This window comes from Halichoerus grypus, chromosome 4 (genome assembly GCF_964656455.1).
Source record: "Halichoerus grypus chromosome 4, mHalGry1.hap1.1, whole genome shotgun sequence".
Taxonomy (NCBI): domain Eukaryota; kingdom Metazoa; phylum Chordata; class Mammalia; order Carnivora; family Phocidae; genus Halichoerus; species Halichoerus grypus.
Window position 1 is genome coordinate 131,893,198 of NC_135715.1, and position 14,790 is coordinate 131,907,987.

Below are 14,790 nucleotides of genomic sequence, written 5' to 3' on the forward strand. Positions count from 1 at the left end.
CTCAAAGTATAGTCTTTGGACCCATGGAGGTCTGCAAGGTGAAAACTGTTTCCATAATAATACTAAGATGACATTTGCCTTCCTGACTGTGTTGAAATTGTTGAAATTGTATAGTGGGCAAAGTTGCAGGAAGTGGCCCCAAACAGTACTAGTAGTCATATTCTTAACTGCTACATGCTTACAGGAAGAAAAAAATGGCAGTTTCAGTTAAGAATGTTTTTGATGAAGAATTAAAAAGTGTTAATTTTATTAACTCTCTATTCTTGAGTATACACTTAAAAATATCTTGTGTGATAAAATGGGAAGTAGGCATAAAGAACTTTCTCTGCCTGACAGTGTCCAATACTGTCTCAAGAAAAAGCATGTGCACTTAGTGCTTTGGGTTGTGAGCTGAACAAGCTGCTTTTTTTCTCCCGTAAATCTCATTTTTACTTGGAAGAATGACTGACAAACTGTGGTTATTCCAACTTGTATATTTGATAGTTACTTTTTTTTTGGAAAGTGCAAAAGTGACTTTGCCGAGCTGTTTTAAGAAAAAAATTGACATTATTTGTTGTCAATGATAAAACTCAGGCCTTCGAGCAAAAATTAGATTTTTGAAAGACTCCTGTCCACCAGTGAGAGCTTGATAGCATCTCAATCCATAAAGACTTATCTGATGAGTTTGGTAGGGATATTAATAAAAGTGATTTTTAAAAATAATTGACTCAGTGAACCAATATTTTCCAGATGACTAATGCATGATGCTACAAAGTCATACATGAGTAAAAGATCCATTCAAAGGTCAAGACAAACCAAAGGACTTAAATGTAAAAGAATATGAAAAGGGTATTGATACTGTTTTAGATTCTACATTGCACCTAACCTTTAAGAATATCCCACTTGTCAAATTTTGGTACAATATCAAAGAAGAATATTCATAACTATCTGAAAAGACTATTAAGATATTTCTCCCTTTTCCAACTGTTTGGTACTAGATTTTCTTTATATACTTCAACCGGAATAACTTAGGATAAAAGTTTGAATGTAGGGGCGCCTGGGTGGCTCAGTCGTTAAGCGTCTGCCTTCGGCTCAGGTCATGATCCCAGGGTCCTGGGATCGAGCCCCGCATCAGACTCCCTGCTCCACGGGAGGCCTGCTTCTCCTTCTCCCACTCCCCCTGCTTGTGTTCCCTCTCTCGCTGTGTCTCTCTCTGTCAAATAAATAAATAAAAATCTTAAAAAAAATAAAAAAGTTTTAATGTAATGACAGTTAATGAGAATCCAACTCTCCTTTCTTAAGCCAGACATCAAGGAGATTTGCAATAACGTAAAACATTGCCACTCTCCTCACCATTTTTTTTATTTTGGAAAATACGGTTATTTTTCAGGAAAATATTTATGTTCATTAACATGTCATAGACTTAAATTAATAAATGCTTTTCAAATTTCTCAGTTTTAATGTCTAATGTGGCAAAGACTAAGAGATATAGCCCACATCAACAAACACTTTTTGATGTCCTCAGTGGTTTTTTAAAGATATAAAGGCGTTCTGAGACGAAAATCTGCAAAGAACTGCTGGCGTAGATTATTTAAGTATTTTCTCGAGATAGGACTTCAAGGACCCGGGCTGGCATCAGTGTGTCCTTTCTTTGTTTGCAAAGCTAAAATCATGCCAGAGGACACCTGGTGATCCCAAGAGGGGTGGAGCACGACGTGGTACTCTCTCTCCATGTCACCTCAGAGCTGCTCCTTGGAGACACAGTCGGGCAGGCCACCTGATGCCTCCTTCACAGACGTGCAGAGTTGCTCTTTTGTGTTTCCGCTTCTGACTGGAGTAGCAACATCCTGCCTTCCAAGCTCTGAGGCGGATATCCCTGACTCTTAGGCCTTGCTCCTGTTCCTTTCTCGCTACTGTGTCTTCAGACTAGAAGAAGGGAAGGAGAGGCAGCTGATTTTAATAAGCTACCACCTGTGATCAGAACATTGCAGCCCACTGCTGTGTGCAGGCTGATGAGAGAACAATGGAACAGTGTCGCCTGGGAAAGAAATATGTTTTATGGGGCGATTGTACAGGATTTTATTCAAAGGCTGCCTTAACTAGTGGCTTCATCTGGCAGTCAGACTCCCAAGTGCCTTGCCGGAGGAGGGCTCTTAAGCCTCTTTAGATGTCACATCCCAACTCCTGGGCACTGGGCAGTCCTGGGGCACGGCAGCGGCACGTACCGCTGACCACAGTGCAGGATGGGGACGGACCAGGAGCCTCTTCTTCCAGTACCGTGCAAAGGGCCACGGCATTGCTGCATTGCAGAGAGACCCACACCCCAGGATCTACGCGGTGCTGCTGGTCTAGGGCTCTGGGTCTTTAAGTCTCGGGCCTCTGGAGTCCCACCCACTCACCGGAGGTGCCATTGGCACTTGGAAGATTCCACTTTCATTTGGGAGGTCCAGTCATTCAGCTTCTTCTGGGGAGTTTCTCTCAAGTCATCCCAGGGGTCTTGAGAAAACACCCACTCAGGTTTATCATAGCTCTAACTCTGCCCCTGACTCCATAAATTCCCTCTGTTTCTCTCCCCATAAATACCGACGGACCCATTCCCACATCCTTAATTTTGGCCTCCTAAGAAGGGGCGCCCTTTCCACTCATGGCTAACCCTGTATCTTTGCTCGTGATCCCCTTCTCTTCCTGCCTTCTGGATCGGGACCGTATTCTGTGTGTTAGTCTCTCACGTCTATATGTTTTCAGAAGTGTCATCTCTCTACGACTCCCTTCCTCACAGTTGTCATTTCTCACGTTTGTTTCTAAGCAGCAGCCTGCCGTGTAGTTAGGAGCCTGGGCTCTGGAGTCACACACAACCGAATTCAGATCTGGCTCTAGCCTGTTCTTACTGTGTGACTTTGGAATAATTACCTTGCATCTCTGTGCCTCAGTTTCTTTATAAAATGCAGTTCTGATAGTACTTGCTTTATGTGACTAAATCACAGTGTCAGAGCCTATGGAGCTTGAGAATTAGTAGGCATTATTGGAAGGTAGATAGGAGTTCACCAGGTAGTCAAAGTGGAGTGGGGCTTGGAGAAGAGAAGGGAAAATACCAGGGTTCCAGCCAGAAAAAAACCTTCATGGCCAGAGCCTGCATGGGGCTAGAAGTTCAACAGGTGAATTCTGCTGGCAGAGTTCTGGCTATTTGTGAGGAAGAGCGGGGAGCTCAGGCAGCTGAAGGGATGAGGAGTTAGAAGACAAGAGATAAGGCCCATGGGAACAGTAAGAGTTCCTATGAACCCCTTCTGACAATTTACAGCATCGTCCCAACTTGGTTGACCTGAAGGAGACATTTTTCATCTTCATCTAAAGCACAAAATTGAGTCCTTGATTGCCCATTGTCATTTGAGCCTCAAGGGCTTTGCTGTAAATATGAAGGTGATGGTTTTTGAGTCTTGGGATGTTTCTGATTTTACTTGAGCACAGTCTGCCCCCTACTGATCATTCTGGATGTTTTCAACCTGAATGGGTTTACTTGATATCATTAAGTGTTGCCATTGCTTTTGTCCTCAGGGATATTGAGAGAGAGAGAAAGAGAGAATAAAGTCTGTAACCTGTGCACCACTTAAGACTCTTATATCGAGTATATTTAAAATGTCTCAGAAGTGACCCTCCTAGCATTAAAAGCTGTACAAGTTAGTGTGACTGGGCCAGGTGTAATTTAAACAGAGCTCAGAAGGCGTATATAAAAGGCCTCCAACTCCAAGTACTTGGTATGTGGCAAGAACTGCTAGTGATGAAAATTTCTGAAGACCCAAAATTCAATGAGAAAAAAAACCGTGTGTGTATATAATTAAGAAAAATATCTATGTCACTTGAAAGCATAGTGTATTTGGAGAGTGTTCTCTTGACGGGGAAAGGAAAGGAAAGCATGAAGGAGGACTCCAGGGAGTTGCAAATTAATGTTCTGCTCCCTGGCCAGGCACACTGGAAGGGATTAGGGGCACTATCTTACTATTTTCTGTTGTACAAATAAAATTTTATTGTATTCTTTTCCACAGTAATAAAATCAATTAAAGATTAAATATTAACTAAATAATTCATGGAGACAAGATTATGGGTTCTTGATCTTGAAATGGTACCATAAATGTTACACAGGAGAAAGATTGGGTAAACACTGCTTAGACAGCAGTCTTAATTTCACTTTATATATATTCCCAGAAGCTATAAAGTAATAGCACATCTAGCTTTAGGGAAAGTAATACTGCCTCTGGACAGACAGCTTTTGTTTTAAAAACTGGTGAAAAAATTTCTTGATTTTCAAATTTTCTTGAAGTTGTAGTTGTAATTTATCGTGAGAATTTTAGTAGAGATATCTGCCAAAACTCTTTTTAATAGTTTATCTGAATTTTAAGAGTAATATCTTATGGATTACTTCAGAACACCTAAGAAAATTAAATCTCTCATACATCCTTTATCTGAAGAAAATGTGATGAAGTTGGACATGACACTATGCAATTGTCACATCTCAGATAACGTGACTTAAGTTTCCCAAAATAGGTCCTTAGATGTGGCTCTAAGGCAGGGGCCATCAGACTTTCCTATGAAGGGCCAGATAGTAAATATTTTAAACTTGCAGGCCACACAGTCTCTGTTGCAGGTACTCAACTGTAAGAAGAACACTGCCATAGACATTGGTTAAACGAATGTGACAGTGTTCTAATAAAACTTTATTGACAAAAATATCTCCATTTGGAGGCCAGATTTGGCTTGGGAGCCATATTGTGCCATTCTCTGCTTTAAACTAGAATGGCCTAGATGTACATATTTGCTGAATAGTTAGGGTGTCAGATTTGAGAATGGCTAGTAGAGATATTTAAATCACATCAGTACATATTTTTTCAAACATTTTGGTAGTAACAATAGTAAATTTAGATGTCTTTAATCAATTTCTTGGCACACAACTTGTTTTTAGAATGATGTCTGTATGTGACAGTTATCTCCCGCAAAGACCTCAATCTGTATATATTTAGTCCAAAGTTGGAAAAATCTAGTCTATTGGAAAAAAGGTGTTGAAATAAACGTGACTGTAGATTTAGTGTAAATGAAGTTTTATTCATGGATTGAATTTTAGAGAAGGGTAACCGAATAATTTTTGTGAGAACTACTCCACTTTATAATTGAACAAATATTTCTCAAATCAATCACACTTTTTTATCCCTTCCCAAAATTTCCCGTGAATATTTACCCTAGCATGACTAGGCTCTCCATGAGAATGACAGTGAATTCAAGTTACAGTTTTTGAAGAGCCTTGTTATTTGAAATATCTTTTTTTTTAATGGCACATTTAACCAGTTCTCTTTATAGTACACCAACATTTGAGGCCAGCTAAAAATAAAATAACCAAATAAATTGAGGGAAACTGCAGATACCCAAAGGTTGACATTTTTAAAAACACTCTGTGAACTTTTCATACCATGCATGGCTAGATGGTTTTTTAATCTCTTGTTTCTCAGCTTTTTAAAAGTTTTTTTTTTTTATATATTCATGCTGTAAATCAGAACTTTAGCTATAGCCAAAGGTTGAGAACCTATTTTCCTATTCCCTCAAAGGAAAAAGTACCTAAGATTATTCTTGCCATATGTAGGTTTTGTCTGAGATCCTCCCTGTCTCCATCTGTGCATCTAGGCTGTGGTGGGGATGGAACCTGTGTGGCCGCTCTCCCCTGCACATTGCCAGGTTATGTGCTAGAAGTCCACTTCTTGCACAACTGTGCTTCTCCAAGCTTTCTGAGTTTTACCCTCAGGTTGCAAAATCCCAAGTGAAGAGATAGGAAGACAGTGTGTTACTGATCTCTATAAAAAATAACATGTTATTCTGTCAAAAGTCACACAACTTTCTAGGTACCTTGAAGGTTCAAATAAAAAAAAAACTATTTAAAACAAAGCAAAACAAAGCAGATAGACCTGAGAGATTTCAACTGTTGTTGCAGTTGCCATACAATGAAATCAGTTTTAAATTACAATGTTGCCAGGCCTCCCAGGGTGGCTCAGTCTGTTAAGCACCCGACTCTTGATTTTGGCTCAGGTCAAGATCTCAGAGTTGTGAGATCGAGCCGAGCCGTGTGTCCCGCTCTGGGCTGAGCAGGAAACCTGCTTAAGATTCTCTCTTTCCCTCAGCCCCTCCCTCTCCATTCTCTCTCTCTCTCAAAAAAAAAAAAAAGAAAAGTTATGATGTTGTCCTTCTGTTTCCTTAGAGAATTTGAAAATCTGTTAAAAGGGTAACCTGGTGATAATTACCTGATTTCTATTCAGGTAATTTTCTATTACAAGTTTATTATATTTGTTAATTTTATTTGTTAAATTCAGGAAAGCTAATACATGTCATTTGCATCTGAGAAGGAAGAGTCTTTTCTTTGCCTTGCACTTTAGAAATATTTCATATTCTTCACTATCCATGCACATCTAAATCAGCTATCACTTAAAATCTTGGTCTTCTTATTTCTTTTTTCAGAAGGTTCACCAGTGTTTTGCTTTATTTGTTGCAAAGATTATTCCCAAAAGAAACTCTATGAAATTATGAGTACTTTATCCAGCAAATGGGAATTTAGAGAACAAATTTCTTACTGTTTGTGATGGGTTTTTTTTTTTTTTCCCCTAATGAGAAATGAGTTAATTTTGCTTTCATTAAAACTTGTACATCAAGATGAATGAATTTCTGGTGCTTCCTGGAGACAGAGCATTATTTCTAAGAGTCTTTGCATCCCAATCATTGCAAAGGGAGTTCCATTATACAGAACACCAGACATATGTTTCAATGAGGGTGATCCTTCTGACCTTTCACCACTAATATTTTATTTTTCAAGAAATCCCCCTGGAGAACTGAAGTAAGGATGCCATTTCTCATTCCAACACTTGGCGATGGAGCCCAAGTAGCTGGAATTTTACATGTATCCAGGAAGTTCTGTTGTGGAAGCTACACAGAACAGACTAAGAGGCTATTCTGGTTCTCTAAATGCCATTCAATATGTAATGAGGAAAAAAACAGCATTATCTTACCAGTTTCTGGTATTAAAAATAGATGGCTCTTCCTTGAATTCTTTCACTGTAGACTCATTCTAATTGACTTTGAGTCAAGACTACATCTGATTTTTTTTTCCACCTCTGATAATTAACATAGGAACTGCCACTGGAATGAGGGCTGAGGTCAGGGTCCATATTAAGGCAGCAAACATAGAAGGAACCCTTGATGTTGGCTGAGAAGATGTCCAGAAACAATATGGCAGAATAGCAGGAGGCAGGGAACACCAGTGAAACAGGTGACCAGACTGGTCTGTTTTGAATAAGGTCTTTGGAATCAGTCCTCAGTGTGAGTGCCAAGAAGAAATCACAATCTTTCTACCTAATTGCTGCTACCAAAAATGCAGGAAAACATTCTCAACCTAAGATGCTAAGGTTCCCGTGGCCAGGCCTGTGTCTACCCACACACCAGTCATTTTCCACAATAACAAACCTGAGGATGGGAGTTCTTACCCTGCATTGATAAGGTCCAAGTTGACAGTTTATTTGAAAATTGTTATTTAGACCAAATTCAGTGCCTACTTAAAGAAAGGGATCAAGGTAAGGAGAGGTAACACATTAAAGATTGCATGGCTTTTATTGAAGGTATTTTGTTGGGTATAATGCTTTCTGAAGCAGAAATGTAAAAGACAAAATTCATTATTCATGCTTTTTTCATATTCATACAGATAATGACTGTATAATGAAAATTGGTCTTCTGCCATGGGCATAACTCTGAGTCTCTCAGTAATAAATGTTTTCCAGGACCAGGGGATTTATATTCAGGAATCATCTTCACAAAGCAAACTTTGTCTCAAAAACAAGGCTCTCATATTTAGGGGATGCTTGCTATATTGCTAAGAGCTTTGTGTTGTTTATTGACATTTATATCAGATATGAATTAGGAAACTTAATTATAAAATGGTCCTAATCATCCATAAGTATTTTAATCAATTTATATTTATTCATTTTTAAACTAAATAGAGAAAAACTCTTGTTTTCTTTCAATAAATCCAGAGCAGTCATTCAGGGCTGAACAATAGGAAACGTGGAAAATGTTCTGGTTAGATACTCAGCAGGTTAGATTTTAAATCTGCGTATTGAGCATGGGCAAATATAAACTCACTGAACTATTGGATTAAGTGCTGTATGTTTTCATTTACTTATGTTTAGGAAACAGTTTAAAGTATTGTTTGGTAGGTTAGTTTCACTTGATGCATTGTTTTGAAGTAGCTCTTGTTTGGTAGAACATGATACTCCAGGTACTGGAACCTAATAAAGTTTTGATAAGAGCCTGGAGAGAAGAGATTTCACCTTCCAGTAGAAAACATTATCAGAGTAATTTTCATTGTATACCTAAGGAATTTTGGTATCGTCCAACTTTAATGATTTAGGAAAATCCTAGACACCACAAGAACATCAGAAAATCAGAAGTAGGTAAAACTGGTAAGTTGAGTCTGTACATAATCACTCATGAGACTCATTCAATAGCATGATCATTATTTCTCTCTGTCAGTGAGCTGAAAACTGTGCGGTGAATGTGGTTCTGAAGGAAGGACCATAGTTGTAGGTCAACAGTTTGCAAGATTCGGTTCTATAGTTCTGTGGGTAGTTGGAATTGACTGATAGAAGACAGGTGATTTTTCCAACAGTGGTATCCACCATCAATAGAACACGGTGAATTTGGAGACTAGGTTAGTTGAAAAGAAGAGAAATAGTTGCAATTCATTTTTTAAATTGTCTGACCTTCAGTCAGAGAAAGACAAGTATCATATGATCTCACTGATATGAGGAATTTGAGAAACAAGACAGAGGATCATAGGGGAAAATGAAAGAAGATGAAACCAGAGTGGGAGACAAACCATAAGAGACTCTTAATCTCAGGAAACAAACTGCGGTCTGCTGGAGTGGAGGAGGGGTGGGAGGGATGGGGTGGCTGGGTGATGGACATTGGGGAGGGTATGTACTATGGTGAGCTCTGTGAATTGTGTAAGACTGATGAATCACAGACCTGTACCCCTGAAACAAATAATATATGTTAATAAAAAAAATGAAAAAAAAAAACCCTATAAATTGACCTTATTTAGGACACTAATGCATTGTTTATCCTAGTAATAAATCAATATGTATGGTTATCGTAAATGTTTGGCACTTTCCAAGGCAGAAAAGTAACCTCTGGATATAGTCATGTGTATACAGAACCACTGAAACATTGTGAGTTTTTTTTTAAAACATACAAATTTAACTTTATTTCATCATTGCCATTTAAAGCTTAATTTTATAAAACATAAAAAGACATTTTTAAGAGTTCTATATCACAGGAATTTAAACAGTAGAAATATCCATAACTTTGTAGGTTCATGTTATATATATTAAAACCAAATAATTGGGGCACCCAGTGGATCAGTTGGTTAGGCAACTGCCTTCGGCTTGGGTCATGGTCTCGGGGTACTGGGATCGAGACCCACGTCAGGCTCCCTGCTCAGCGGGGAGCCTGCTTCTCCCTCTCCTCCCTGCTTGTACTCTCTCTCACTCTCTCTCTCAAATAAATAAAATCTTTTAAAAAATTAAAAAATAAAACCAAATAATTGAAAATTTTTTCAATATGGGAACTATACAATGAAATAAATGGCAAAGGACCCAGTGGCAATATTTCATTACTTATGGATAATCATTAGCTGCTTTCAGAATCTAAACAAAGACCATTGCTTAAATGTTTTAAAACCATTTAAAAGTCACTGAGGTTGACCTTTCAAATCCAAAACTATATGACATCAATAGCTACTGAATAAAGAGCATATGCACATACTTGCTCTCTTTCTCTCTCTCTTTCTCAGTTTCATAATATGCTTTTCATTTTGGCTAATTTATTTATCTTTACATGAATAGCTTTATTTTTCTAAGGCTTCAAGTAGATCACCACTAGGGCTAATCTTGGCATTTAAATCCAGAGAAGTTCAAGTATACTCTGGAAGAAATAGATTTATAAATAAGAGCAAAGGGCACCTGGGTGGCTCAGTTGGTTAAGCGTCCAACTCTTGATTTTGGCTCAGGTCATGGTCTCAGGGTCGTGAGATCAAGCCCTGTGTTGGGCTCTGAGCTCAGCAGGGAGTCGGCTTGAGATTCTCTCTTTCCCTCTGCCCCTCCCCCCACCCGTGCATGCACACTCTCAAGTAAATAAATAAATCTTAAAAAATAAATAAGAGTAAAAATATTAGTAAATGAGAGACTGTATATCCAAGCAACAGAAATTCTGCATCACAACAAACCATGTCTAGATGGCCAGGAGATAAATCAGTGTCAGAGAAAGATGGTCTTTTCACATGGGCCGACCAGCAGCTCCGTTGAAATTGACTGAAATAAAGGTGGCCAATTTATCATTACTTTCGCCAGTTTCTTTTTCTAATGACTATGGACAAGTAAAATTGTTTTAAAATTTAGGGCTTGTTTGTGTAGGATTCTTATTTTACCATCCCAATGGACATGTTCTAGGGGAAGGATGCAGGATCCCCAGCCACGGTAGTCCGAGAAGTGGTCCTGTTGGACCTGCGCCGCTGCCAAAAGATTTTCCTAAAGTAGAGATCCAAGTAATGCCTTTCTTTGCTTGAAATTCTGAGGATTTCTCCCATAGCTTCAAATTCTTTGGTTTACATACAAAACACCCTTTATGATCTGGCCTTAGTCCCGGCATTTATCACATTCTCTGTAGTCACCGGTCCCCTTTATGCCTCTGCCCCTCTGTAGTGAGCTCCCAGAGGGTAGGAAATACATCTTACTCATTTTAGTATCCCCAGTGCTAGGTCCGTTAAGAACCTTGGGAAGTATTTGTTGAATAATGGAAGAGATGAATGGAAACATTGCTGTCCTCTAAGACCTAACATGGCTGTGTTTTTCCTTCCTCAAGGACTTTGGCATTATGTTCCTGCATCACCTTGTAGCTATTTTCTTGATTTCCTTTTCATATGTCAACAATATGGCCCGAGTAGGGACCCTGGTCCTCTGTCTTCATGATTCAGCTGATGCTCTTCTAGAGGTAAAAGTTTCCTTTCATCTTTAAGAGTTTGAAATTTAGACTTCAGGAAATCCCCAAGACCATCAGTTCTTCTATGTTATTCTATGTGGCACTGGGGGAAGATAGTATATGACTGATACATGATAGTATATGACTGATTTTAAACTGCAAAGTGTTTCTTTGTAAGTTAAATTGGTAAAAGTGAGACTTTAGTCCGTACATTTTTATACATAGCATGTTCATCATCTTAGCATTTTTTATTAGTAGAATAATGAAAACCTTACTATCCCACACTTAAGAAATGAATGTTTTACAATCAGAAAATCACTACTTGAAAAGGTTTTGTTTCTGGTGTTATAAGTTTCACACTGATATATCTGTGAAGTACATACAACTCAATTTAGTTATTAATAGTTGTTGTACATCCTGATGACATTAATTAGTAGTCACAGTTTTTATTGCCAGTAGATGTATTATCCTAGTATTTTTATAGTGAAAAAAGTGTATATGAATTGTAAATTAAATATAAAAACTATGTTCTCTACATGTATAAGTATAAAGAGTATTTGAGGAAATATTGGTTGTATTTTGATAAACTTTCTAAACCATTATCATTTAGGATTATTACAGTAGCAAAAAAAAGAAGAAAAAGAAAAATGCTTCAAGCATATTTCAAAAGATAAAATCCCCAGGAATATTTTGATGTGGTATTTACTCTTACTTATGGCCCCTCTGAAGAGACGCACCCAATAGTGTTATATAATTGAATAAAAGACTTTTTACTTTATGTTAAGAAATTTATGTAACTGGTGAAAGATAAACTTACCAGAGTACAAATTTCATGTAGAAATGGGTCTTAGAATCTGTATTCTGAGTTTTTGTTCTTGTTGGTCCACACAGTTCTGCCCCTTGAAGTATATACTGTCACTTTGAATATAGAGGTGCTCTCAAATAATGATCTATTATTACAGTATAAGCAGAAATTCCACATGATAAAATTGAATCTACTATAAAGATGATTAATCAAGGTTTGAAATATATATAGCACTTCATTAAAAACTCTGTTCCTTATAAGACTATGAAATAGAAAAACAGTCCTAATGGGCTAGATATGTCAGATGATAGTGTGGCACTATGATTTTTAAGTGATTCAAGCTAAACTCTGTTTAGCATATTTTTAAAAGAGAAATATAGTCGTATAAGGGCAGTCTCCTGTAAACCAGTTATCATTTGGTTAAATCCTAAGTATGCTTTAAAGTGGAGATTTATACAGCAATATATAGTTTTCAAATTAATCTTGTACAATCTGCCAACTTTAATGTCTATGGAAATGGCTGGTTGAATCTTTGTCTATCACTTTTACCCAGAAAAGGAAAACAATCCAGAAATGCCAGTCATGTGGCTTAAAAGCAAATATTCTTCATCACATGGATTTTCTTTACATTATACAATAATGCTTGAGAATATCCAAATAATGAGATATGTCAACTATCAACTCTTTGAAGTGGGATCTATGACCTAGACATTTCAGAAAAATTCCATGTTTGATACTTTTTTATTGGATACTGTTGAATGAATGTAAGAGAAAAACAGTTTCTCCTCCTAGGCAGAAGGAAGTAGAAGATGCTTTTTTTCTTTCTTACTATAATTCGTGATGTCACACCCAAAGTATTCATGAAATGAAAAGTTCATAATCCTGGTTTCTGCTCAGTTAATAGATATTTTTTCTTAGTTATCCATTTCTCTCATCGCTCTGTGTTTTACTTAAAGCTACAGAATTGTAGCTTCTGTGGATACTGTCAACAGTCCTTTCAGGTTTGACTCAGCTAATTTAACTTTCTAAGAAGTAGAAAATAATGTTATGAATTCAGCAAGACATCTTCAATTTATAACCCTGTGTGTGGGTGCGTGTGAATTCTATGTGAAAATGTAAAAAGAGGTGATCAAGCAAAATTATCTTTTCAGTGTCACCTATTGTTACTTTAGAATCATCTGTTAAAAAGTGTGTAGTTGGTAGGAAAAGGGAGGTAATCTCTTCCCTAATTTATAATATAAAAAATGGTCACTTAAGTTACTATCATGAATTATTAGAGTAATTCTTACAGACACTTGGAACATTAGTGACTTTCATGTAGAAAATGATCCATTAATGTAACTTTGAAAATTATACCTAAATGGATTCATTGAAATAACATGATCTTGATGTGTTCTTTATTTCTAAATTTATGAGAATAAGCCAAGAAACTGTCTCCCCAGAATATCCCTTCATGCCTATTTAAGGAGAACCTTTCCTTCTAAGTAGAAAGAAGAAAACAATGCAGAAAGGCTCCATATAATCTGTATGAAGTTTGTGGCCTTAGTGTTTGGGGCTCATTAGAGTTTTAAAGGATTACCTAGTACTTTCTACTTTGGCCTGTTATGCCAAATTCCTGTGTTGGTGTCTTTGCCATGCTAATATCATCTATAATGCAGGAATTTTCTTATTTTTCTGTTTTCCTGAGATCAACCATATAATTGAATTTTTCAGGTTGCTGAATGTTTTATTAAATCTGTGACAGTCCGTAGTTTTACTTATAGCTAATGTTGCATTTCACTCAACTTATGGGTAATTCATAAATACTGATGCATGATGTATGACATTTCAAAGTAGCAGGGAATTTTATGCATCTGGTAAGTTATATCTTATAGGAGACGCATGCATATTGAAAGAAGCTTTTCTTTTACCAGTTTAACTAAATTAATATATCACATTCCTTCCTTTTATAGGCTGCCAAAATGGCAAATTATGCCAAGTTTCAGAAAATTTGTGATCTTCTGTTTGTTATGTTTGCCATGGTTTTTATCACCACACGACTGGGTATATTTCCTCTCTGGTGAGTATGCCAGTCTTCTTTCCAATAGAGTCACCCCTTCCGGATAAGCTTTACGAGCAATTTTGCTTTTGAATTTCATTCCAAATATTTAGTAAGAGGTTTAAAGAAAGTGGGGGAGGGACTCAAGAAATGGCTTTGATTTCTTCTTCCAGAAATACCGTACTCTTTACTAATGTTTTCTGTAGGATAGTTAGAGAAGGATGTACCTGACAGAGGTCCTGAGACCACAGAAAGCCGTCCGCTATTTTGGGGTCCAGTCTAGAGTATGAATCAGAAACCCTTAACCATGAAAGTTTGAATAAATAAAGGAAACATGGTGTTGCAACCAGTTATATATCAGGGATCCTCCTGAACCAAAGGTGTATAAAAGCCTTGCCCCTAGACTGGTAGCAACAGCATCATCAAGGAACTTGTTAGCAATGCAACTTCCTGGGCCCTCCCCACCAGACCTGCTGAATCACAAACTTTGGAGTTGGGTCCTGGCAGTCTGTGTTTTGATAAGCCTTCCTGGTGGTTCTGCTCCACATTGAAGTTTGAGTACCATGTCCTATGCAATTCTCCTCATCAGCTGTATTTATAACTAAAACAGATGGAAAGTATAACCTGAAATTAACCCCTGGAAATTCCCTATGGCCTCTTAATGTCTGGGTCTTTTATTTTGTTAAGAGCTAAGGAAATAATATGACCAATTTTGATGGAATTTGACAATCCTTTCTATAGAAAATAGGTCCAGTGTCATTAATATGTTTTTCTGGAAGGCTATTACTTGAACTAAAAAAGAAATGAGCCCTCTGTATCACTTAAAGTCTACCACTGATGTCGTATTTTTTTTCAGTTCTAAGAAATTGATTTGAATGGGAAATTAAAGCAATGGAAATTGGAAAAAGCT

The 14,790-nt window shown here is 37.4% G+C and overlaps 1 protein-coding gene across 2 annotated transcripts in view; it reads left to right on the top strand.

Annotated features, from left to right (window-relative positions):
* The window catches only part of CERS6 (ceramide synthase 6), a 313,294-nt gene that overhangs the window by 241,404 nt on the left and 57,100 nt on the right, over positions 1-14,790 (top strand). For both annotated transcript variants that reach the window (XM_078070944.1, XM_078070943.1), the window contains exons 7-8: positions 10,921-11,049; positions 13,795-13,901. In XM_078070944.1, the coding sequence (XP_077927070.1) occupies positions 10,921-11,049; positions 13,795-13,901 (236 nt within the window). The remainder of the gene's footprint in view (positions 1-10,920; positions 11,050-13,794; positions 13,902-14,790) is intronic.